General features: G+C 39.3%; 1 protein-coding gene across 14 annotated transcripts in view; it reads left to right on the top strand.

Moving 5' to 3' along the window:
- The first annotated feature begins 289 nt into the window (after positions 1–289).
- The window catches only part of KIF16B (kinesin family member 16B), a 154,009-nt gene continuing 130,762 nt past the window's right edge, over positions 290–23,536 (top strand). For 4 of the 14 annotated variants that reach the window (XR_012651618.1, XR_012651616.1, XR_012651617.1 and 1 more), the window contains exons 1-4: positions 292–587; positions 17,132–17,201; positions 18,212–18,325; positions 22,685–22,801. Coding sequence is in view for 7 of the 14 variants with exons in the window: in XM_075035499.1 (XP_074891600.1) it covers positions 541–587; positions 17,132–17,201; positions 18,212–18,325; positions 22,685–22,801 (348 nt within the window). In the remaining 7 variants the exon portion in view is untranslated. Of the gene's footprint in view, positions 588–973; positions 993–17,131; positions 17,202–18,211; positions 18,326–22,684; positions 22,802–23,536 lie in introns of those variants that run through there. The other 10 variants (XR_012651621.1, XR_012651622.1, XM_075035506.1 and 7 more) reach the window with 5 other exon arrangements.

Raw genomic sequence — 23,536 nt, 5'->3', positions numbered from 1 at the left:
ATATTTATGGGGGAGGTGTGTGTGTATATACGTATACATATGTATGTATAGGCATATACCCTCCCCCCCCCAATATACATACACACACACACCTCCGGGGACAGCCCTGTGGAGAAGCCCCACTCGCCGATGGTAACTGTCGCTACTCCCGTCCTCAGAGGCCCTCCTTCCCGGCCTTCTTCCTCTTCCTCTTCTTCCTCTTCCTCTTCTTCCTGCTCTCCCGCCCCACCCCGCCCCGCTGGGGCCGAGGGCGGGGCCGCGGGCGGGGCCGGGGCCGGCAGGGTTAGCGCCTTGCGCGTTGTTTGTCCCTGCGCTGCCCCCATAGCCGCCCGCCGGGGAAAGACGCTACGGGGGGCGGGCGGGGGTTGCCACAGCGACATGGCCTAGGCCGTGGGGCGGTCTGCGCTCGGCCCCGGCGGGCGGGCGGGCAGGCGGACGGGGCGCGGGTCGGCGGCGAGGGCCAGGCCAGGCCAGGCCAGGCCGGGCCGGCGGCTGGAGCAGGTGCGGGCCCGAGCCCGAGCGGCCCGGCGGGGATGAGCCATGGCTTCGGTGAAGGTGGCCGTGCGAGTGCGGCCCATGAACCGCAGGTGAGTGCGGCCCGGTGGCGGGGCCGCCCTGGCCTTTCCTGCGCCCCGTTCCCGAGGTGCTGCGCCGTCCCAGGCGCAGGGGTGCAGCCTCTGAGCCGCCGTCGCCGCTGGCGGGGGGTGCGTGACATTCCGTGTCCCACCTGTGCAGGCGGTGACAGCCATTAGAGGGGTGGAGGCTGAGGGGGAGCTCCGCCTGGGACTTCAGGGGGCGCTTGGCACTCCGCTGAGCGGCTCGGCGCTGCAGGAGCAACTGCTGGGAGCGCCTCTCCTCCCCGCAGTCTGTGGAGTAGCTCCCCTGTTGTGCTGGAAGGTGTGGGGCCTTTCCTGGAAAGTTCAGTCATTCATGGTCTTGAGCGTTGCTTTGTCTGATCCTTTTATAATGAGGAAAAGGTTACTTCGGTGAAGGTAGGAAACTATTGAGAGGCATGGGCCTGCCAAGGGTGTACAGCCAGGCTTCTAAAATGTGAAAGCAAGCTACTTCATCTAGAAACTGCAACCCCTTCTACCTACTTGAAAGCAAGAGAGAGATGGTTGTTTACTTAATTTGTAACAGCAGCTTTTGTGGAGGAGCCGCTATGGTAAAAGTTATTAGCTGGCTACTTAAGATGAAAGTATAAAAGAGGCAGTCTGCCCCGTTTACTGTATTGACAAGAGTTTATTACCCACTTCCTGAGATGTATCAAGGAAATAAATAATGTTTTCTTTGGTGAAGCAGGTGCATGATAGAGTTAACTTTTAATGAAATAATTTGAGAACCATATGTAGAAAATGATCAGATTCTACTGGCAGTACTCCTTCCCTTGTTCTGGAATGATGTAGCCAGTTAAAAAGAAAAGTGTTTTAAAAGCATAGACAGCCAATCAGGCTCCCACCCTTCCTTTCACTTGATCTGATTCAAGTATTTAAAAAAAAATTTGCCAAGTTCTGAAAGTCAGTTGATATCTTGTTGTTTTCAGTGGGGGAAAAACAAACCTTATGAAAATAAAGTTGATGAAGGTTGGAAGGGGAAAATATTGCAGATTTATTTCAAGTAGTTTAGGCAGTTTGATGGAGCCAAGTGGTTAGAGGTCAGGGTTAGTGAATAATCTTGTTACACCCTCCTGCTTCCTCCCCCTCCCCCGGAGTTTAACATATGGTTCTTTTAAATTTTTATAATGATTCTGTATATACACTTTTCCTTCGAGAATCTCTGACAACAGGTAGCTTAGGTTTTTAAAGTATTGATAAGACTTGTTCTTTGTAGTGTTTTGGTAGCACAGAGGTTTTGTTTGCAGACTAGAACTGTGACCTGCTAAGAGACAGAAGAGAGAGGGAAATGGGAAGCATATGGCAGAAGGGAAAAGGGCTGGTAATTGTGATAGGCAGTGGAAACACCAACTGATAAATTGTGAGTAGAAGTTTGCAAGTGTTGTGGCAAAAGAATATTACAGACGATGACACTGGACCTTGTGTCTAGAACGCAAATGGGAGGACAACTTGGATGGGGCTTGATCAAAGCATACCTAGAAAATGATGAAAATTGTGATATGATGGAAAAGAACGAGCCTAAGAGCAGGGCAGGTAGAGGCCTGGTGTGATCAACGTTGTCTTTGACACAGCATACTGAGTGGCAATGAGTAGGCTGTGAATAAACTTATGCTGAAAACTGTTAAGTGTCTGACTATGGAAATAAGCAAACTGTGAAGAGCCTTCCAGTTCAAGTTGTTAAAACCTTGCTGTTTATGGGATGGTGCTTGATGTTTATAAAACACTATCAGGAAGCTGGATTCAGTGTCATGGGATGTTGCTTTAAGTCTTGATTTTTTTCAGAGGCGTGATTGCTGTTCAGTGTGGCACCCAGTACTGCAGCCCAGGAGCGGTGCTGGGGTCGATGGTGTTCCTCTCCTTCAGTCAGTGCTGAACTCGTGCTGTATGTTGTAAAACTGAGGTCCTAAGCCTTAGAGGATCCAATAGCTTTTCCTATTGCAATAGTGAATGTATGGTGAACCATAAGCCAGGAGTAGTAATCATGTTTTGCTTATATTGGCTTCCCTTGTACATGTCTTCTCCCAGCTGTGCTCCCTTCCCCTTTATGGGTTGTTGCAGTGTTTTACGGAAGAAGGGCCTTTCTGCCTATTCAAAGGAACTTTCCAATCAGGGGTTCATTCTGTGGCACTTATTTTCAAAATCTTTAATGTGATACTGTATAGAGTTAAGTTTAATTTTGTATGTGTCTCTAAATTTGCGTTGGTTTGTTCGAAGCTTAATCATATAATGCAGCTTACTTCATGAGTCATTTTTAATTAGAGAAGACAGAGTTAATGAATGGTTATTGGTAAGACTCCTGCATTATGGAGCAGTTGCACTGTGTGGTGTCATAGCACTGCTAATTGTGTAATAAGTCATGAATGTGGCTCTTGGAATGAATCATGCGATCAGGAGGGGGTTGTTGTTTAAGGATTACTTGCTGTTCCATTGCTTAGATGACAAACTTTAGGGTTTTTTTTTCTTTTTTTTTTCTTTTTTTTCTGCTGTGATTTATTTTTAATCTTCTCGTTCTCTGACTTGACCTGGAAGGAATTTGTGCATTTCAGTGCTGTTGTCAAAGCCCTCAACCATTCTTCTTAAAGTAGTTAACATCCCAAAATGCGTTACACAGCGGTTACAATAGAGATTTTTGACTATATCTCTGGATAACATAACAAAAATAATGTCTAATGGCTTTACAGGTACTGCTTTGAAACCAGTTGTGAGTGAGAGCTTAGAAAGTTCAGTTACTTGGTGAGTCTCCATCTATCCTTTGGTTTCCCTCATTCAGTACTGAACTGCAATGACAGCCTTTCAGTCTGTGCTTATATTTTAATGTTTCTGTAAAGTGCCTGAAAACCTGCCAGCTGGCAGGGGACTAGGTTTTCTTCATTGCGTAGAAATCTGCAGGGAGGTGAAGTTGGGTGGTTGATGTATTTTCCGCTGGCAAGTTAATGGTTTTGGTCACCATTATTTCTAAGGTTCATTTTCCAAAAGTCACTAGAAGCATTCATTTATTGTCTTACAATTTGGAAGACTTCACTGGAGAATCCCATATCAGGTCCCACAAAATGCAGTTTCTCATCAAGATCCTGTCGTTCCTCAGAATGGCTGTTTCCTGGGCAAAATTATGGGATTACAGAGAAGTGTAATCCTTTGAGGCACTTTTCTGTTCACTTACTGAACAGATGACTTTGGGTTACTGGTTACTAGTCACTGTCTTCTGCACAGTGTGAGATATTTGGGGTCCTGTTAAGCCCAACCTAATTCTGGCTCTCTGTTTTGTATTATGCACTGCATCTGCACAATTCAAATAAATACATTGCTTTATGTTCATCTGTTCAGAGTCTTTTAAGAAGAATGAGGGGGTAATCTTTTCTTCCATTTTATGTCACGTTTTCTCTGCATGAAAACTAGAATTCAATTAGTGTTCAGGAAAACCACTTTTATACTTTTTTTTGTGAGCTAAAACCATCTGAAGTATGCTAAATAAGAATTTTTTTTTTGATATTTAATAAAGGAAATATCAACTTGATCTTTCAGATAATAAATCTTGTGCCCCTCAGTTTTTTACATCTGATAGCTCTGTTCTATTTGGCTTTTAATTCATGAAGTAGTAGAGGAAAACAAGCTTTTTCTGATTTTTAACCTTTTTCCATCTCTTTCTTGCATTTGCATAAACTAATTATTTTATTTAACTGGTTGAACAAACTAAACAAGGGTCATATGCTGTCCTTTCCCGCAGATGATGCATCTAGCATCAGAATGTGGCTTTGTACTGCAGTAAGTTCTTCCCTGTGCTTATCCAGTGCTCTCGGTGTTTTTAGATGTTTATTTAAATGATGTGTGTAGACTTTTCCACAGCTCTGTTCTTATTTCCAATATAATGAAATAGAAATTCCAATTTGATTTAATTTTTAAATGATCAATTTTTAACCCTGCATGCACACACTTCTTGGGTTTGCTCTCCAAACAGGAGTGACTGATGGGGATGGCAGAAATACGTGTCAGTGGCTATAGTGCTCTACGTGGTTATACAGTCATTCACAATTACCACATGAAGATTAGCAGCTTTTATATTGATGGTGGGGAGACAGAGAAAATATGTTTTATTGCTTAGACAAGACTTTTACGTGACTCTGGGATTTGTTTGGATTAAAAGCCATGCTGATGCCGATACTTCAATCCACAAATACATTCTGCACTATTATTCTTTAGATGCAAGCCTGGCCCTCTTGGTTTTACATTATTACACCTCTCAGTTATGCTTGTAAGTCTAAAAAACTCCTCTGCCTGCAGAGCAGGAGTCAGAGTACCTTGGGAAATTTAGGAACAACATGATATTATCTTTAAAAATAACTGCTTGCACAATCCAAGCCTTAGTATCAATAACGGAGTTTTCAACAGCTCAAATTAACATAGCAATGCAAAGGACAGAGATATAAAATAAGCTGTTTCATTTTACAAGGAACATGTGACTAGAGTGTTTTTGTAGCAGCAAAAAGAGATAAACAAGTAAACACTGAAGAGCCAGCTGAAATCTTAGTTTCCATTCTGAATGTTTACAAGTGATTTAGGTAGGAGCTTAATGGGAGTATGAAAGTTATAATTAACTATCCATGCTTTTAGAATTGAGAAGAGAATCAAAAGACATACATGGAGAATATATTATAGAATTTCCAGTGCAGGGAGAAGAGGGGAATGAATTGGTGTCTTATAATGAGTTGCTGTCTCTAAAATATAGGTTACTGTGTATATTTTTCATTTTCATGAATTTATAAAGATAGAGTGTTTTGACAAAATGTGTATAACAACAGTGTAACACAGAGTAAGAAAAGATGGAGTAACTACAAGCAAGGACACCCATAGTTAAATATTGTATTTGTCTCTGAAGTGTATGGTGAAATTTTTGCTGTGTCTGTTTCTGAGCATTGATTATTGGTTGTTGCTCTTAAGAGGTGTCCAGAGTGATAGCAGAAACATAACTCAGAGCTTAAATACGGCCAAGTGTTGCAAATACTGTCACTTTCTGAACTACAGTACCAATGAGGATAAGCCATTTATCAGCAAGCTGAGTTTGCTATTTCTTATGTTAACTCTTTGAACTTCCGTTTTAAATATGGTGCTTGTGATTAGATTTATAATCATGTATCATTTCTCTACTATAAAAAGAAGTTGAAAGATCTGTAAGGATAGGTGAGGCTCTGGTGTGCCTGGGGCGAGTGTACCTCTCTTGCCTTTGCCTTTATCTGTGGGTGAGTCTGAATCCAATAAAAACCTATGTTGATGCTGAGTTGGCAAGATAACCTAACTGTTCTGAATGTGACTTTTTCACCTTGCCATATTTTGTGTCCAAAACTTTGAACCCATTTAATGACCTCCAGCAGGTTTTTCTTTTTGGAATAGTGTTCAGAGTAGATACACTTCTCTCTCTGGAAGTAAGCTGTGCATATATGTGTATATAAGGACCTTCATCAAAGTGCTACTTCTGTTGTTAGCATTTGGACCAGTGCATAAAGGTGTAGACTCTGATCTGAGTTCTTGGATCATGTAAAGTTGATACTAAGAGAATCTGAAGTCTGAAATTAGAAGTGTTTTTAGTTTTGTAAGGTACATTAAGAAATGGTTTTATTTTCTATTTATTATCTCTCACATCTTCAAAAGGAGCGAACAGTAGGAAGAGTTTTATTCTACAGTATGGTCATGCACACCTTCTCAGGACAGGCCCTGTAGTACAGAGAGGACCAGAAGAGTGAGCATCAGTGTGACAATGTACATGTCGTCTCTCTTTAATAATCACTACCTTCTACCTGACCTGAGTGAAGATGTGCATAACAGGTGGGTTATGGCTGGCAATGGCTTGGCGATACCCAGTGGGTATGGCCAGGTTCTCGGGTAAGGTTAAGAGCAGTTGGCTGCTTTATTCGACTTGGCAGCTCAGCACAGTGAGGCTGCCAGACATGAGAGACAAGAAAAATCTAGTGCTTGTTCAGTTGTGAGGAAAGAAGTGTAGAATCTGGTCCGTGTTTTCCTATAGGTGAAATGAAATGATTGTTGTATGGCCATGTGTTTAAGGTGTAGGACTTTGGAAGAGAGGAAAGGGGAGGTGGGTAGGACACACAGGTGTGTCTGTTCTGAAGGGGCTGTTGGTCCCTGGTTTTGATGGTACCTGACCAGCGCTAGGGAGGGCTCTGCTTGTTAAATGTGGTGAGAACGTGTGTTCTTTGAGCACGGGTACCAACAATAAATTGTGACATAAACATTTGTAATTATGTAGAAATGCCCTCAAAGATTATAAAAGTCTCAGTGATGGTAGTTTATGGCTATCGTTATTGCTATCTGTAGTTCTGGAATGGAGATGCAATTGAGCTAGCAGTGTTTGCTAGGAAACAGAGGTGCTATGTATTGTGAGGCTCCTCTAAATGGTATCTACACTGATCATATATTTGAGAAAAGGATGTAGTAAGCTGTGTTATAAGGCTGCAAGCAGACCATTTAAAAGCTGAGGAAAGGCTGGAGAACTTGCTGTTGAAGCAAATGAAGTAGAAGTGACAGCTTGCTCACAGCAGAGCATTGACTCCAACTTGTAAGGATGAGAAAAGAAAAAAAAAATAGAGAGGACCCCAGTGGGGTTACAGAAAAGTGTTAGTTGTCAGTGGCAAGAATAAGTAATACATGATGGAAATCTTATAATCAATATAGTAGCACAGGAGATGGTTGGTTTTTAAGTTCTAAGTTTTTTTTGGCATAAGGTAATTAGTAGTAATTAAATAGTTCAGGCCTGGTTATGTAGGAATGGAAGAAGCAGCAGCCATGAGGTGGGGGGAAAAATGCCAAAGTTATTTGACTCAGTAGTTTATGGAGAACATTGCAAATGTGAAGCAGAACAGTTGCTTTCCTGAAGTATTTAAGTTGCAAATGGTCTAGCCATGTGTGTTTCCTAAGGAGTGGTAAAATGCCATGTTGGACAGCTGTGTTAAGGAGTGGGGTCTAATGAGAGTATGGCCTTTGCTAAAATGAGAAGTTAAAGCCAAATAGAGAAGCCAACACCAAGGATGATAGTTGGCTGGGAATTTGGATGCCACAGGTCAGGATATTCTAGTAAAACTTGTTGGACTCTCCTTAGGCTTTTTCACAATAGCAAATGTCAACAGCGCTGAAGCAAGCTGAAACTCGGGGGTACAAGCAATAGAGAATGCCAGCACCGTCTGGTGTTTTTTTTCTCTAGAGTTTCTCACCTGTGCTGAAGTATGTGGTCTTTGAACATTAGTTGCTTGTTTTCCACTTCTTTCTATGCCCTTTTCCTCTGTGGTTAATCTTTGAAGTTCTTCCGCTTAGAAGCAATGAATTTGAACATAGGAGTATGCTACAATCACAGTGCAGTTCTTGTCTGCAAATATATTGCAGAGCCAAACACTGATGCTGTGGTTGGTGCTTCCCCCAGCAAGCCCTTGGGTCAATATCTTGTAAAGTCTTGTTTCTGGAACCTCATTATCTGAAGTATGTTGGAAAAGATTAACAAAAATGATGGGAATCATTGATTCACAAAATACTGAGCCACATGTCTACTCTATGTGTTATGGCTACCGGAATAGATTAGGAGATGCAAATCTAGAAATATTTGCAGGCTTAAATGTTGAAAAGAGGAATTAAATATTTAGTTATGGCTCTTTCATAATATCTTGGGAGTAATGGAATGAAGCTCGTAATGGATCAGCTTAAACAGTATCTAAGGAATTACTGCTAATGAGATAGTGCAGGTTGTGGAAGAGTCTCCCGAGGGGAATGAAAGCCCAGGCAGCTGAGAAGAGCTCATTCCTTTGAAGAAAGTCATTACGGTAAACGATCTTGCTTGAATGGGAAGGTGAGGCTAGACCTGGGTGACTTTTAAGTAGCTCCTGCACTTGCTGTTCTATCTCCAACCTCCTCTGCAGTGTTTTTTGTACAGCTTTTTACACAGGAGAGAGAATAAACAGGGTATGCAGTCTTTAAAATGGGATCTTGCTGTTTTCATGTATCAAGCAAGATGTATCAGGGAGGGAGAGTCCCAAGAGCAGAGCTTTACTCTTGTGTTGATGAGCAGCAAAACTGGAGCAGACTTGACTGCTGCAGAAGGAACTCTAAGGAGTTTCAGCAAAATACTGGTTAATGGCTGGGACTGACACTTAATCTTGCACAAACCATCAGAGCTTGGGAAGCCCACATATAGCCTCTGTTTACATGTGCTTATTTTTCTGCCCTTTTTAGTGCTTTAATGCAAATGCTTCAGAAGTTTTTCAAGCCTGTGGGATTTGTCACAATCGCTACCTTGTTTCATCTGTCCCCCTCCCTAGCATTGAAGAACAAAGACCTTCTAGTACCAGCGGGGCTGGAGCACAGTGCCAGCATGGGCACTTAAGGAGCAACATAATTAAACTGGCCTCATTTACAATTTCTACTCCCCAAAACTTTGCAATTGTAAGCGTTTTGAACTTAAACCCCTAGTTTTAGAATAGTGTTTCCTAGTTAATTTATTTCAGTATTATCAAACACATTGCCAGGTTACCTATGCATGTTATAGCACTAAAATGATGAACAATAAAATACTTTCAAACTCTGCTTTTCGTTGAGAGCTCCCTGAGACCAGCAGAGAAAAAGGTAATGAGTGTCTATATTGTAGCTTTCAGGATGAAATGAAGTGAGAGAAAGGTGAGTCTGTTGGTTTCTCAGGCTTTGTTTATTTGAAATTAAGACTAGTTTTGAAATAAATGGGATTAGCACTCAGCTGTTTTAACCTAACTGAGCTCTTGGACTTGAAGACTCTTAGAAGTCTGAGTATCTGAAAGGCAGGTATTGTTGGTAAGAACAGCTGACTGAATTGAAGAGCAAAGTCCTCTGTTTTGCAGGAGCTATGAATACAAAGCCGGAGTTATTTATTGAGAGAGGGTTTTTCAGAGTTATCTAACAGAAGGAGGGTGTATGTGGCACTTGACGTCTTAATTGCTGATGGGCTGAAGTTCTTATTGTTGAGGACTCAGATGCTTCAAATATTGGCTTTATGAAGACTCTTCTCCAAAGAGTTTATACTATAAATACAAAGCAATAGTGAGATACAGAAACCTGGAGTACACCCATCATTTTTCCTCTATACTTATATATTTGAAAGATGTTTGTACTTAGACAACTGAAGTAATTGTTGTTCAGTCCAGATTGCTTGTATGTTTCTCAGTAGAGGAGAAAAATGACAGAACAGCAGCCTTATGGATTACTTGAGGGGCTGATAGATCTGTGAGGTCAGGCACATATTTTTTTTTTCTGAATTTCTAATTTGAGGACCTCCTGCCCCAAAATACAAGGGCACTGCAGGGAAACCGATTTCTTTGAATCATGCTCTGCTGTACGCAAGAGGTTAAGTCAATACTGTCTTTATGACTTGGGATAGCAGGATTAAAAGAACAAATCAGAAGATACAAGATATTAAAAGCAAAATATCACGTGGAATAAAATCCAGGAGTCATAGAGAAACTTTATAGGCTCATGATAGTTACAACAAAATTCCAGGATGTCATTCAAATCAACTTGGTTGTGTCTGATGTTATATTTTATGTTGCTTCTGCCAAAGATGGGCATGTGCTACATTTTCGTGAAGGCATGTCATTGGAAATGTGTAAGAGGGGGTTCACACATGGTTATCTTGAAACTTAGCTATGCAGGACTAGTTCCTACTGGTAAGACCATTACTGAGCCTGCTCTGATGCTCCATCTATGCAGGCAAAGCAGGAAGGTTGCTGTCGAGGTAGTCTGCTAATTGAAGATTAAATATTTTTCAGGTTATTATGCAATCATTGACCATGGCATGTGTGGATACAGTAACTTTTTTTTTTTTAAATTAGGTGTTGCTGATGATTTAAAAATTTGCTTATGTGCCTACCCACCAGATCCAATCTGAGTTATGGGATGGTGAAGTCTACCTATAATACTATTAAAAATACAAATTTAAAAAGCAGGTCAGGTGCATGGTTTAATTTTGTGACCAGTCTGTATGTGTTACCATGACCGTGCATAGTTTCCCTCCAAAAGCTAGATATCATTTGACAGAAGACAGCACAAGGATACCTGTACGTTCATTTTCCAGGAGAGCCTTGCTGCTATAGATTAAACTACTGCCTTTCAGTGTTGTTGGTAAAATTTATTCTTATGGCTAAAGGCATTTAATTTTGTTTGTCCTTCATATAAGAACTGATATGTCTGTACTAGTATATAAACTTAGGGAATGTTTCCGTTTCATGAGAGGTACAAGATTCCCTGTTTCTGCATTCTCTGTCACTGGGTTTATTATTCTGGTTTCAGCTGCACTATGAAGAAAGTTCTGGGAGCAGCAGAACTCTCTCATTTAATTATTTGCCAAGTTTGCCAATGCTTTTTATAAAACTGGTATCACAAAAGGGAACGTGGGTATCGTTATAAGCCTGCACTAGCAAATTATTAAGATTACGTTGATCACAGAAAACCTTATGCCCACACAAAATGTGCTTTATGAAAAAACTCTTTTAAAGTACCAAGTATGTGCACAGTTTCTTTCTCTTACTGAGACATAATTGCAATCATATCCATGGAAAGCTGTTTCTTTTAAGTTCAGTCCCCAGGAATTTTTTCTGCTGTTTTCTTGTCTGGCTTCTTGAGAAACTTGAGAGATGGTACAGCCTGTCTGTCAGCCAGTCTGGTCTCATCTAGCAGCTTTTGAATCTGTTGGCTGACGTCAGCCAGATTGGACAGCTTGGTAGAGGTCTTGAAGGTAATGAAGATGTGTTTTTCAGAGAAAACTGGCAGCTGTAAAAGAGTCTGCAGAGCTCTCCTGAATGAGGGGGAGGCTGCAGCACTTACCAGCTCTCAGGGGATCCACCTAGGAACCTCTCCTCAGAGTCCAAAGGACATCTGATTGCAGTTGTGCTGCTTGATGTACAAGGTGTAGTTGTTAACTTTTAGACCATATTAGTGTAAACGTGGCTTCAGTCATTTAATTATGGGCTTGTAGCCATATCAGTCAACAGCATGGGGTCACTGAGCTCAGGATATGCTGGGCTATTGCCCTGCTATGGAGACAACTGTGACTTTTATACAGTTGTCCTGGTTTTGGCTGGGGTTAAACCACGACAACAGTGTAATCATGTAGTACTGGTGACTCAAGCCACAGTGGATTCCCAGAATCTTGTGATTAAGTCAGATTGCTTGACTTGTTCTGGTTTTAGGTCTCAGCCACCATTATATTGAAACTACCTGTTATTGATGTTTATGGAAAAAATTACTTTAACCCAAAGGGTAGTGAAGATGTTTTATATACAGGGCACCAGATTTACGTTTTTAACTGTACCTAGATATGGAATCACATTTAAAAAAAAGTACTTTCTACAAAATGATTTGATAAGCATTGAAGAAGTTAAAAAGTCAAAACCACAAAACCAAACAAAAACCTCTGGATAGGAAAGAGAAATTGTGTGATATTTCACATTGCACCAACTTTACTTTTCCTGTAGTTACAGAAAGTAACAAAGAATTTGTGAAGGAGGGTTTTTGTTTGACTTTTTAAAGCATACAGTTGAATTGAATGTTCCTCTTTTAAGAGTTACTCGGATAAAGGAAAGTGTTTTTGGTCTGTGTAATTCAATGGACACCAGGGCAGATGTACAGTTAGTATGTTACCAAGCTACAAGAAGATGCCAAGTTCTTTCTGTGACACACTTTGTGCTTGTTTTTCAGTTAAATCTACCTTGAATTCTCCCAGTCATTAAGAAACCCTCATGCTTTCACTTTGTGACCCCAGAAATACACCTGGGTGATGAACAAGCAGGGTGATAAAACAGGAAATCCATAACATTGTGTCTAAAATGTGAACATAAGAAGTAGCAGGCACTTTGCTGAAAAGAAAAGCCATTGAGCATGGTTGAGTTGCTTTTACAAGTGCTCGGTCTACGTTTTTGAGTAGTTGAAAAACAAAATCTCACATCTGCTCTTCAGTATAATCCTTTTCCAATAGATGTTCCATTAGATGTCTACAGTTAAGTGAATTTCCAAGAGTGACCCTCTTTCTATTTTGACACAGAGGTGCTCTGCAGGTTGTTAGAGTGGTGCTTGTGTCCTTGTCTGTGCAGCTTTGGAGGTTTGCTGAAGTGGTCTTTTGAAACACTGGTTGGGAAAACTGATTGCACTTTCTGTTCTGTCTTTTTTGGTTTTCCCTTCCCACTCCCAAATGAAATGTGTCTTGTTCTTTCTGTTCTCTTTTTGGAGTCATGTTTGACAGGTATTATGGTAATCACAACTGATTCCATGGATTTAATGGAAAACATAGTATCATGATTTTCTAATGGGGTAAGCTATAATAAATGCTCTAGTGTCTGAATAATACAGAATAGATTAATAAAAAGTCACTGTTTAAATAACTGAGCCTTCCATTGAAGGACCTTAAAGGAAGGAACTTAAAGATGAACTTGGAAAAAGACCAAACACATTTTGCTTGTCTGTAATAGGGATTTTTCTAAAGCTTCCCTTGTTGATTTATATTTGAGGTAACAGTGCTTTTCCATGCTCTTCTTCCTTCTTTCTGTGGGAGGATCTTCAGAAAGTCCTGTGGAGGACTGGGTAAGTGACATAATGAACAGGGGTCATTGAAAGTTGCCTTGAAATCTGGAGATGCTGCTAATATTTGGCTACCTGTAGTATGATTTTGACTAGATGCCCATGGAGGTGCAAAAACTGCTCTGGTCCTTGCCCTGAAAATAAGCAGGGAATATAAGGGAAGGAGAGAAAGAAACTTGACAGAGTTATCTATGTTGGAGCTTCTTCCATGAAGCTGCTGTGTTTTGATATAGCTGCTGAATCATCTTCAGTTTGGGGCAGTTCTTCATAACCCAGATGCCCCTTGTGATGAAGAGAAATTATTAAAACTTTGCTGAAGTAAGCCATTTATCAAATGATCCCATTACAGGACAAGTATATTAGTTCTTTGAAGTGTATCTTGGTACAAATATTGATATTGTTTATATTAAATAAAGTGCCAGTATTATTTGAAGTAGTTTTTCAGATTTTTTTTTCCCTTTTTTCTTTTCTTTCCTCTGTCCTCATTGCAATTAATTGCTTGATGACTAGCTGAATTTCGCAATAGTAGAGAGTTAATAACAGCACTGCACTGATGTATTTTCTGGTGTCTGTGCCTAGAAACTTGCCTGCTTGATCGCTTTGTAGTTTGGTTAGGGGTTACAGGATCACGGGTTATAAGCGTCCTTCCCTTGTGATCCTGGAACTCCACGTGGTGTATGAAACAGCAGCTGTAGGGTTTAGCTTTTATTTCCGCGAGGCCCGGACGACAGACCACCAATATGATGATTAAAGTCGCCCATTTATTGAGCTTAGCTGATCATTTTTATACAATTCTCTAAGTTGTTTAGAAACTCTGATTGGTTGCTGCATGCAAGCATTTGGTGTCCATGCACACAAACATAAACGGTGATTGGTTACATTGGTACTGTCCACGCGCACAACCGTAAGATAAAGTTAGTTATACCCGCTCTGTACACGTGCATAAACACAGGACATAATTGGCCATATTAATTAGAGCATGCAAGACTTGTCTTAGTCCAATTGGTCGAGATAAGCCCCTGAATTGAGGTTGTTTGTGCCAAGTTCCCTTTATCGTGGAATGTGCACCTGTGTTTTTCTAATTGGGATCTTTCTTTTTCTATCTTCTTGTTTATTCTGTTCAAGGCCTTCTAAAGGTGTCTGGAATGCTCTTGTGACCATGAGCTACTTTTAGGCCCAATAACTAAGTTCCCTATAACTGAACCCTACAAACAGCAAGAACAGCCGGGAGGCTGGCCCTAGGCACTGCTGTGTGAGCAGATGGGGCTTGGGGGGAAGGAAGCTTTCTTAAATCATCAAAGCGTTAATTGTGCACTAGTTTTGTCAGCTGGCCCCTTTATGCTGCTTTGTGATGAGGGGGGTGGGATTTGTGGAAGCAGAGTCTTTGGTTAGTGGCTGGGGCTTGTCTCTGGGCTGAGGTAGGCCTAGTGGTTCCTATGGATGCTGGAGGAGTAGCTGGTTGCAGTAGGGTTCTCCTAGCCCTGAAGGTTCTCAGAAGGGTACCCAACACTGCAATACAACTGTTTACAGCCAGAAGCTTTAATTAAGGTGGAACTTGCAATCAGAACTTTTTGAAAGGGACTCAGCCTCTGCTGAACAGCATTAAATGAGTGCCTGGAAATAACTGGCATCATGCAAGCAATTGTTTTTTATGGGATCCTCTCAAACTCTTTATGTGTACAATAAATTATACTTGGCTGTCTCATATTAAAATGAAGCTTTAGCATTTGATTCCTGTTAATTCTTTTCACTTATCTCAGGTTGACTTATTGATTCTAATAGTATTTCTGTTTCAGGTTGTCCTCTCCCTATTCCTTCCCCCACAAAAATGCAAAATTCTATTTATGATTTTTTTATTGGCTAGTGCTTTACAAGGCCTTTTTTTTTTTACTTTGAAATCCTAATTCTTTAATAATATTTAGTAATATTATTATCAGTGTTACCACAAAAAATTAATGACTGTAGGCTTCTTGGAATTTTGTGTAATTCATATATGGGTGTTAGACTTTGTATCAATTTTCCATTACTGAATAGCTTTATGTTTTGTAATATGGAGAGCTGGCTAGGTCTGGGAAAGAAAGCACCAACATGTTTTATTATTTCCCCTCGTACACCTGAAGCATGAAAAAATCCAGACAAAAATGCAGTAATTCTGGCCCAAACCTCTTCCTGCCTAGAGTCCTTCTAAACTTCCTAGAGGAGCAGGTTACAAATTATATTTGAAACAAATTTTAATAGTAAGATAGACCATTTAATTGGGCCACATTACTTATTACACCTTCACTGAGTAAATAGTTACAGACAGGTAGAGACTGTTGAGGAAGGAGGATGAATGGTAGCTATCCACAGGCTGCATTACTGCGATGCCAAAATTTATTTCCTACTAAAAAATGCCATTGGAAACTTCTTCTCTGTTTTCCTGTTTATTACCTGTAGCTGTATTTTAGTTTTTCAGTCTCTTAAGTGTAGACCTAGTGAAAGCTACTAAGGATGACATGGAAATGACTAAGAGGCATCTTTTAAGGCATGCCTCTAGTATTTTTCTATGGTAGATCTAAATTTAGTTGTATAATTAATACTGTAATTATTACCATTGTGTATTTTATTAGCTTAGAAAATAACTTAATGCATTGATATTTAAATAAGCACTTTTCTTTGCCTAATCTTTATTCATTAATGTAGAATTTAAAATGGGTTTTGCTTTTCCTTAGAATTTCTACTGGAAAACTGAATGTGAATAGGGGGTAGCTGCACAGTCAGCTGAGGAACATAGACTTCAGTGATACAGTGCACCACAAGGAAGGAAATGTCCCACTAAAATCCTGAACTTGAGTCTCCTCTTACTCGAAGGAAGAAGTTTCTCTTTTTCATTTTTGGTTGGTGCAAGTGGATATCCAGTAATTGCTGTGATACCATGCAATATGGTAAAGCGGCACTTCATTGCTTTAAAGCCCTCTGCTTTTCTTTGCATCAGTTGAGCACACCAGTTTGTCAGGTGACTTAACAGATGGTTTTGGAACAGGTGTGTCTGTTAGCATTTGGGGAGTGATGTTTTGTATGGTGTATATAGCAGTTTTCCTCTTCTGGTTCTTTTTTTTTATGTGCATGTTTTTAATAACACAGGAGGTGTTATGCTCAAGGTTGTCATTCAAGAGCAGCCTGTATTACTTTTATTGACTAAATATAATGAAATCCTATCTCTGTCAAGCAGGTTGATACGTGATGATTTTGGACACTAAACTAACAATTTTTATGATAGTTTTGAAAACAGTCAGAAACAGCTAATGTGAAATAGAAGCAGGTGCATGAAAACACTGCTGCAGAACTGGACTTTTTTCTTCTGGAATCATTGTGCTCTGGGAAACAACAAACCTGTGTAACGCTCCCTTGGTAGCAGAGCCTCTCTCCTGCACTGCCGTGATGTATCACAGCTAAAAAAATATGTTGGGTACCTCATTTCTAAGAATTTTAAGGTACTGGGGTTTTGTGGTTTAAATATTTAGTCGTTGTTACTATGGCTGTATGGGTAAATGGGAACTGCTACTACCAGGATGGTGGTAAGAGGCTGGGGCTTATCTTGTAACATTCTGGTTTGTGGTTCCTTAGAGCCACATAATTGACTTCACTGGGCTTTGGATCAGAGTACTTCAAATTAAGAACAAACCACTTAATTGACTTGCAGAGTCAAACTTCTGAAGCAGGTTTCCCCAAGCTGCTGCTCTGTTCCTAGGTGAAGGGATTTGGAGGCAAGCCCAAGCACTTCAAAGATAGCAATAAATAAATGTTGGTCACAACAATTAAAAAATGAAATACAAATTAATTCACTTGATAATTGACTGTGGCAAGCAACCTGTTGAGTGGAAATACGACTGGATGATTGTGATATGTTTTATCTAACATATTCAAGTCTTGTTTTTTTTTTTCAGGGAAAAAGACCTTAATGCAAAGTTTATTATTTCAATGGAAAAAAATAAAACGACAATCACAAACTTAAAGGTGAGTAAAAACAATTTAAAAAAGGAAGTCCTAACTGAACAGCTGCCACAATATGACTGGACAAAACAGTGGTCCTCGCTGCACTATGGAGGACAGCCCTTAGGTTTTAAAATGCAGTGTTGAAGTAATCCTTTGGGGAAACAGGTTAAACTGTTAACTTGCTGCATCCTGGTTTTCTGAAAACCATTCTATAGGCTGTATCTCAGGTTTTTCTAAGGTTTATCACTCTGGTAATTACTTAGCTGGAAGATGAAAGCCAACAATAGAAGAGAGGTATGTGCCTGGTAGCTATTAAACCTTTGTTTCATCTGTAGAAGTAGTCTTCTGGAACTCCCATGAAAATGAACCAAACCCAGAGTACCCATCACTTGCTATAATATTCTGATGGTATATTTTAACATTTCTCTTGGCAAGAGAAATCATGCACAGCAAATAGTTTTTTTCAAGATAGTATCCAATGACAAATATAGGAAAAGGAATTTCAGTGCGTAGTTTGTTTAGACTGATTCAGATAGCAGTGAATGTTGCTGAAGTATAGTGCTAGCTGTCATGTCTTGAGCATGATGATAGCCTTAAGCAGCAGGTATGTAACACCATTTTAATTATGACTCCCCACTGAAATGCTGCTTACAGTGCAAAGGTCTCTCTGGCTGCTGTTAATTATATGGGTAGGATAATCCCTTATTATAATCTGAATTTCATGTACAGGACCAATTTTAACTGAATGTAAGTATCGTGACAAAAATGTACTGTGGTTTTAGGAGCAGTAAGGTAAAATCCAAATAATTCCTGCTGTGCTGTCTTGTAACGTGACTTATCTTTCTTGCAGAAGGGTATATCTGTTCTAATTTTTTCACTGTTGTTGGAATAATAGGCTAACCTGTCATTATAAATTTCTAAATGTGTATAGCCTTATGTTAAATTTGCTTTCTGATTATTTATTGTAAAATGTTTTTAATTACTTCATCAGGATGTATTGTACCAGCTGTTTCTTTTTTTTTTTTAAATAGGTACCAGAGGGTGGTACTGGAGACACAGGACGAGAAAGAACTAAGACATTTACCTATGATTTTTCCTATTTTTCAGCAGACAGTAAAAGTCCCAGCTTTGTTTGTCAAGAAATGGTAGGATTTCTGAATGTTAATGATTTTTTTCCTTTCCCTTTTCTTTGGCTTGAAAGCATTCTTTGAAACTTCTTTTCATTGAAAGTGCTTCTTGTGTAATTTAGAAATTCCCTAGGTACCCGAAAATTTGAATTTTGTTTTGTTTTCTTTTTTTAACTTATCTAACATTAAGTGCTGTGTTTCCTAATATAGCAGGCTAAATGCCTTCTTTCTAGTTCTTGTCTGATTTGTCTTGTAAGGTCAAGTTAGAAAATTTCTCTGAGCACTAACTTTGTTTTTGAAAAGCTTTTTTGAAAAAAATCACTTTTGAGAAACAAGTGTATATCTTTAATTCACTTAGACAGAAACATTCTTCTTATGTGGTTGAAGTGTTTTTTTGTTTGTTTGTTTTATTTTTTTCCAAAATTCTTGGTACACACTGAAGAAGATTCTTCTTTCTCCTCCCTTGAGTATTCAGCTTAGGAAAGGACAAAATTGCCTTTCTTCCTGCACACTCAGAACAGAAAATCCAACTCAGAGCTATAGACATTATTTAGATGAACAGATAGACCCTCCCTGACCTCACATTTCATGTGAACATTGAACCTTTTTGCTATTCCACATTATCAAATAAATTTATTAAGTGAAATTCAAGTATTTTGTGATTGCTATCTTCTTTTTTGATTTTGTGGAACTTGGGATCCTCTAAGCTTCAAGTGAGAGTATTTCTTTCCCCTTAAAATAATGCAAGGGTTTGCTGAATACACTGTAAGCCAGTTGGATACATACCTGTTTGGTATGTACCTCATCTGTTCTGTAACCCCCAAATCAGGGATACCGGTATGTCTAATCTTAAAAAGCCTCAGAATTAAAACTAATAATAAGAAACAATAAGTTGAAGCCAATTTTAAATATATATGAGAAGGACAAGCTTTGTCATTATGTATACGACTATAATTGTTTGATAGAGAATTTATACTTGAAATTTCTATTTAACCATCAGTGTAAGCAGTAGGTCCTGTTTTTTTCTGAAAGCTTTTTTATTTCACTGATTTATTAGTTAGTGCTTAATCCAAGTATTTGATCATGTATGTTCTTAAACTTTCTGGATTGTTATTTCTTGATGATGTTCTTTTAAGTAACACAGTTTTTGCTATATTCTCTGAAATATCAAGCAGTATACATTTATTTGGGCGTTGATGTAGAAATACCCTAATTAATTTAGCACTGTGGCAAATTCAAGTAGTAGTGTATTTGAGCACAATGATTGGAACCCTAGTTTCTAGTGGATTTTTTTTTTTTAAGCAGGTGATTCAGGCCATATGGCTTTACTAGAACTTCAGCAAATGCTTTAAGTTGAGCATGCAGATATTTATTTATTTATTTTAATTAAAGCAGCTTTGATCATGTATTTTTCTGCTGCGATTCTAACTGAAGCTTGACATTTTGCTTGTGGTTCTGCAGACACAAAAATGATTGCCTTAAGTTTGCTCATACAAATTGATTAGGGTCTCAGTTTAATATTACTTAGTTTCGTGAAAATGCGTGTAATTCTCAGTCATAACTGATTGCCATATTCTCAGTTCTTCCTGATATAGATAAGTACATCTCTCTAAAACAGTGTTAATGATGTATCTATGCATATTTGGAAAAGTCTGCAAAATGTACTATAAAAGTAGTTACATAAATTCTTCTTAAGCACTGATTGTAGCTTAGGTTTATGGATATTTAATTCTTGGATCCTTTAGGTAGCTGTTTCTTTACCTGACTTGAGATAATTCTGGAAAGCTGTGTTAGACAAGATCTCATTAGAGGAATCCCAGGAAGAGAGTCCATTGTGTTGTTAGGCTGTTGCTGTTAAAATGCAGGTTTTCTTCCAGAATCTGAATGTGCTGTGAAATAATGAAGTTAATTCTTGTTAAAATAGCCATTTGCAAAGGAAACCTGAATTAATATAAATGGATGTCCAAGTTGTATCCTATGTTGATGTCCAATTTCCACATACAAGTGATAAATTAGTTTTCCTTATTTGAAGTTTTTCCTTATTGGTGCCATTTTGCCTCTGTTTCAGAGTGGATCAGGTTGAGGTAAGATCAGCGTAATTTGCCCATGTCAGGAGCTTACAGAAAAATAATAAATTAAAATGCCCATATAGGGATTGCTGCAGCAGCCTTGAGCAATGTTGTTTTTTTTTTTTTTTTTTTTTAAAGCTGTGAGCTTTATGGTTCATAGTAATAGGATGCTAACAATAAATCCTAAACATGGCTTAGATGTCCATGTTCAATATTCCGCTATTACGGTGTGTCCCACAACCCCAGACTGCCTCCTTCATCCTTTACTGACAAGAATGCTAACTTCTCTGGCCACAAAAATATCGTTGTCCCTGTGTCAAGTGTTGTTTTAATGACAATGTGTACAGCACATTGAAAACAAAAGTTTTCAAACCATGGGAATGCAATTTCTAAACAAATGCTGCACAAGCTATTGTTTTGCTTGTGTTATTCACTTCATATTTAATTGGAAGGCTTTGTAGTTAAGCTCTTATCAAGTTGCAGAATTTCATGTTTACTGCACCAGTGGCATAGAAGGGCATCTTTCATTCACGTTCATCTCGCCATGGAATAAAATTGATCTTGATTGTTGGTAATGCAGTTGCCTAGTGTGCTTTGTTCACAATTGTTACATTTTTCCATTTGAAAGGCAGAAAAATAATAAATGGAAGTCTGTCTAATACTACATTCCCCATTAATATGCCTTGTAGAGGCAAAATATGCTTTAGTATTCAAAAATTAGAGCGGGAGTGGCAATTTACCATCAAGCTACTTAGGTTGTATTCCTGGAAGAGAAACAAATAGAATTTTGATGTTTACAGCCCTTTTGTGACAAACCAGTGTCCCAGCTGTTTGGTTCTGACAAAGTCCCATCCTAACAATGTCTTTTCTTCTAAACTGTGTGTTAAGCCTCTGTGTTCAGACAACACTGACTGTAACTGTCCTATGTACTACCTCAAATCACTTTGCAAGATATAGACAAATTTTTAAAAGGGAAAATGCGGTCAAAACTGTAGTGCATAAAGACTTGGTCCAGATAGTGAGGTAAAAACTTGGACATAGAGAAAGGGAAAATTGGGGAAAAAATAAAGGAGCAGTTACTCAGGACGGAGAATTCAACTAAGATGCTACTTTTCAAATGGCAAGCAAAAGGGAAATTGTGCTTTGGCTGATCTTTATACTCTTCCTCTTTGAGAAGTATAACTGATTACAGCATTGCAACTCCTTTGCTCAAGGGAAGGTCGAGTTAAGTATTCCAAAGGCATGCTTGCAACTGAGCGTTAATGATCAAAGAAATTACCCAACACTCCTTCAAGGGAAGAGTAGCATGGTTATACTGTGTGTGTGCCATTCGCTATTAATAATGACTTTTACGCCTTAGTTAATTTAAATCACATATACTGCAGACTAGTAGCCAAATTATGTGAAGCATGTATGAGATTTTTGAAAATGTCTGCTTTGGGAGACCCACATTAATATTTTTGTTGAGAGAAATCTGCATTCCTTGGCCAGTGGGTGTATGGATGGAAATTAGGTGTAATGATAATGAAAGGTCAGGAATCTGGGAGGGATACTGGAGCCAGTATTGCAAAGGAAGGTGATTGAAGGCATCTGGTGAGAGCTGAAGTTAAGTGAGAACAGACTCCCGTATTATGGGATGTGGAGGAGGGATTGTGATCAGTTAGTAAATGTTGAGGGCAAAAGAGAAGGGGCTAGCTGATGGAAGAGGGTCACTTACCATATAGAAAACATGTTTCTGTGTTTGCCAGCCTAAAAAGTATTGGTATGTAAAAGCCAGTTAGGGAGGAAATATGGAGAAAATAATGGGTCATTTTCTTACACTTGGTTAAAGCAAAACACTAAACAAACAAAACCCTCCAAAAACACAAACCAAGAAATTGACAGGATTACTGAAACATTTCCTTGTGAGCAGGGGCTGGATATTTGCAGAACATGGAGAGTTGGCAAAGATACAAAAAGTAAGTAGGTATTAACAATAAGGAGAAGTGAATGAAGTATCTGAGATTGCTGAAAGAAATTGGAGCTATAGAAGGAAGGTAGTGTTTTTTGTTCTTCTACATGTCAAGTAGATCTCTGACAGAAAACGTAGAAAATATACTGATGCAGTGCTGTAAATTAAATATGGTAGTAAAATTTAGTGTTTTATTTGAAGTACTAATTTCCTGTCCTATAGTAAATATCATTGGTTGATGCCAATAGCTTATATTGTGGTAGTTTATTGTTTAGTATTTGCCTTGCTGGACTGATGGCTGATGACAACTTTTTTCCCCAAGCTTCTGTTGTCTTAAAAAACTTTCTTTCTTTTTAGGTTTTCAAAAATCTTGGTACAGATGTGCTTAAATCTGCTTTTGAAGGTTATAATGCTTGTGTTTTTGCATACGGACAGACCGGATCTGGGAAGTCCTACACCATGATGGGAAATGCGGTATGTTGTATTTTCACAGAATCATAGAATACCAGGTTGTAAGGACCTCAAGGATCATCTAGTCCAACCTTTCTTGGCAAAAGCACTGTCTAGAAAACATGGCCCAGCACCTTGTCCAGCTGAATCTTAAAAATGTCCTTTTTTTTGTCGAACGTGTCCATAATGTCCAACATTGGAGAATCCACCACTTCCCCGGGGAGATTATTCCAAAGACTGATTGTTCTCATTGTGAAAAATTGTCCTCTCGTGTCCAGTTGGAATCTCCCCAGGAGTAACTTGTACACATTACGCCTCTTCTATTCCGTGTGACTCCTTGTAAAAAGGGAGTCTCTGTCTTCTTTGTAGCCACCCTTTAAATACTGGAACATGGTGATAAGGTCTCCCCTAAGCCTTCTTTTCTCAAGGCTGAACAAACCCAGTTCTCTCAGCCTTTCCTCATATGGCAGGTTTCCCAGTCCTTTGATCATCTTTCTGGCCCTTCTCTAGACCCTGTCCAGCCTGTCCACATCTTTTTTGTATAGTCGCAACCAAAACTGAACACAGTATTCCAGGTGTGGCCTGACAAGTGCAGAGTAGAGTGGGATAATGATTATGTCTGCTGGTGATGCCCTTGTTGATGCAACCCAGCATCCTGCTGGCTTGCTTTGCTGCCACAGCACATGTTCACTCATATTAAGCTTGTTGTCCACCAGGACCCCCAGGTCCCTTTCCACAGAGCTGCTCCCCAGCCAGGTA

Source organism: Buteo buteo, chromosome 9 (assembly GCF_964188355.1).
Source record: "Buteo buteo chromosome 9, bButBut1.hap1.1, whole genome shotgun sequence".
NCBI lineage: Eukaryota > Metazoa > Chordata > Aves > Accipitriformes > Accipitridae > Buteo > Buteo buteo.
This window is presented reverse-complemented; position numbering and strand designations above follow the sequence as displayed.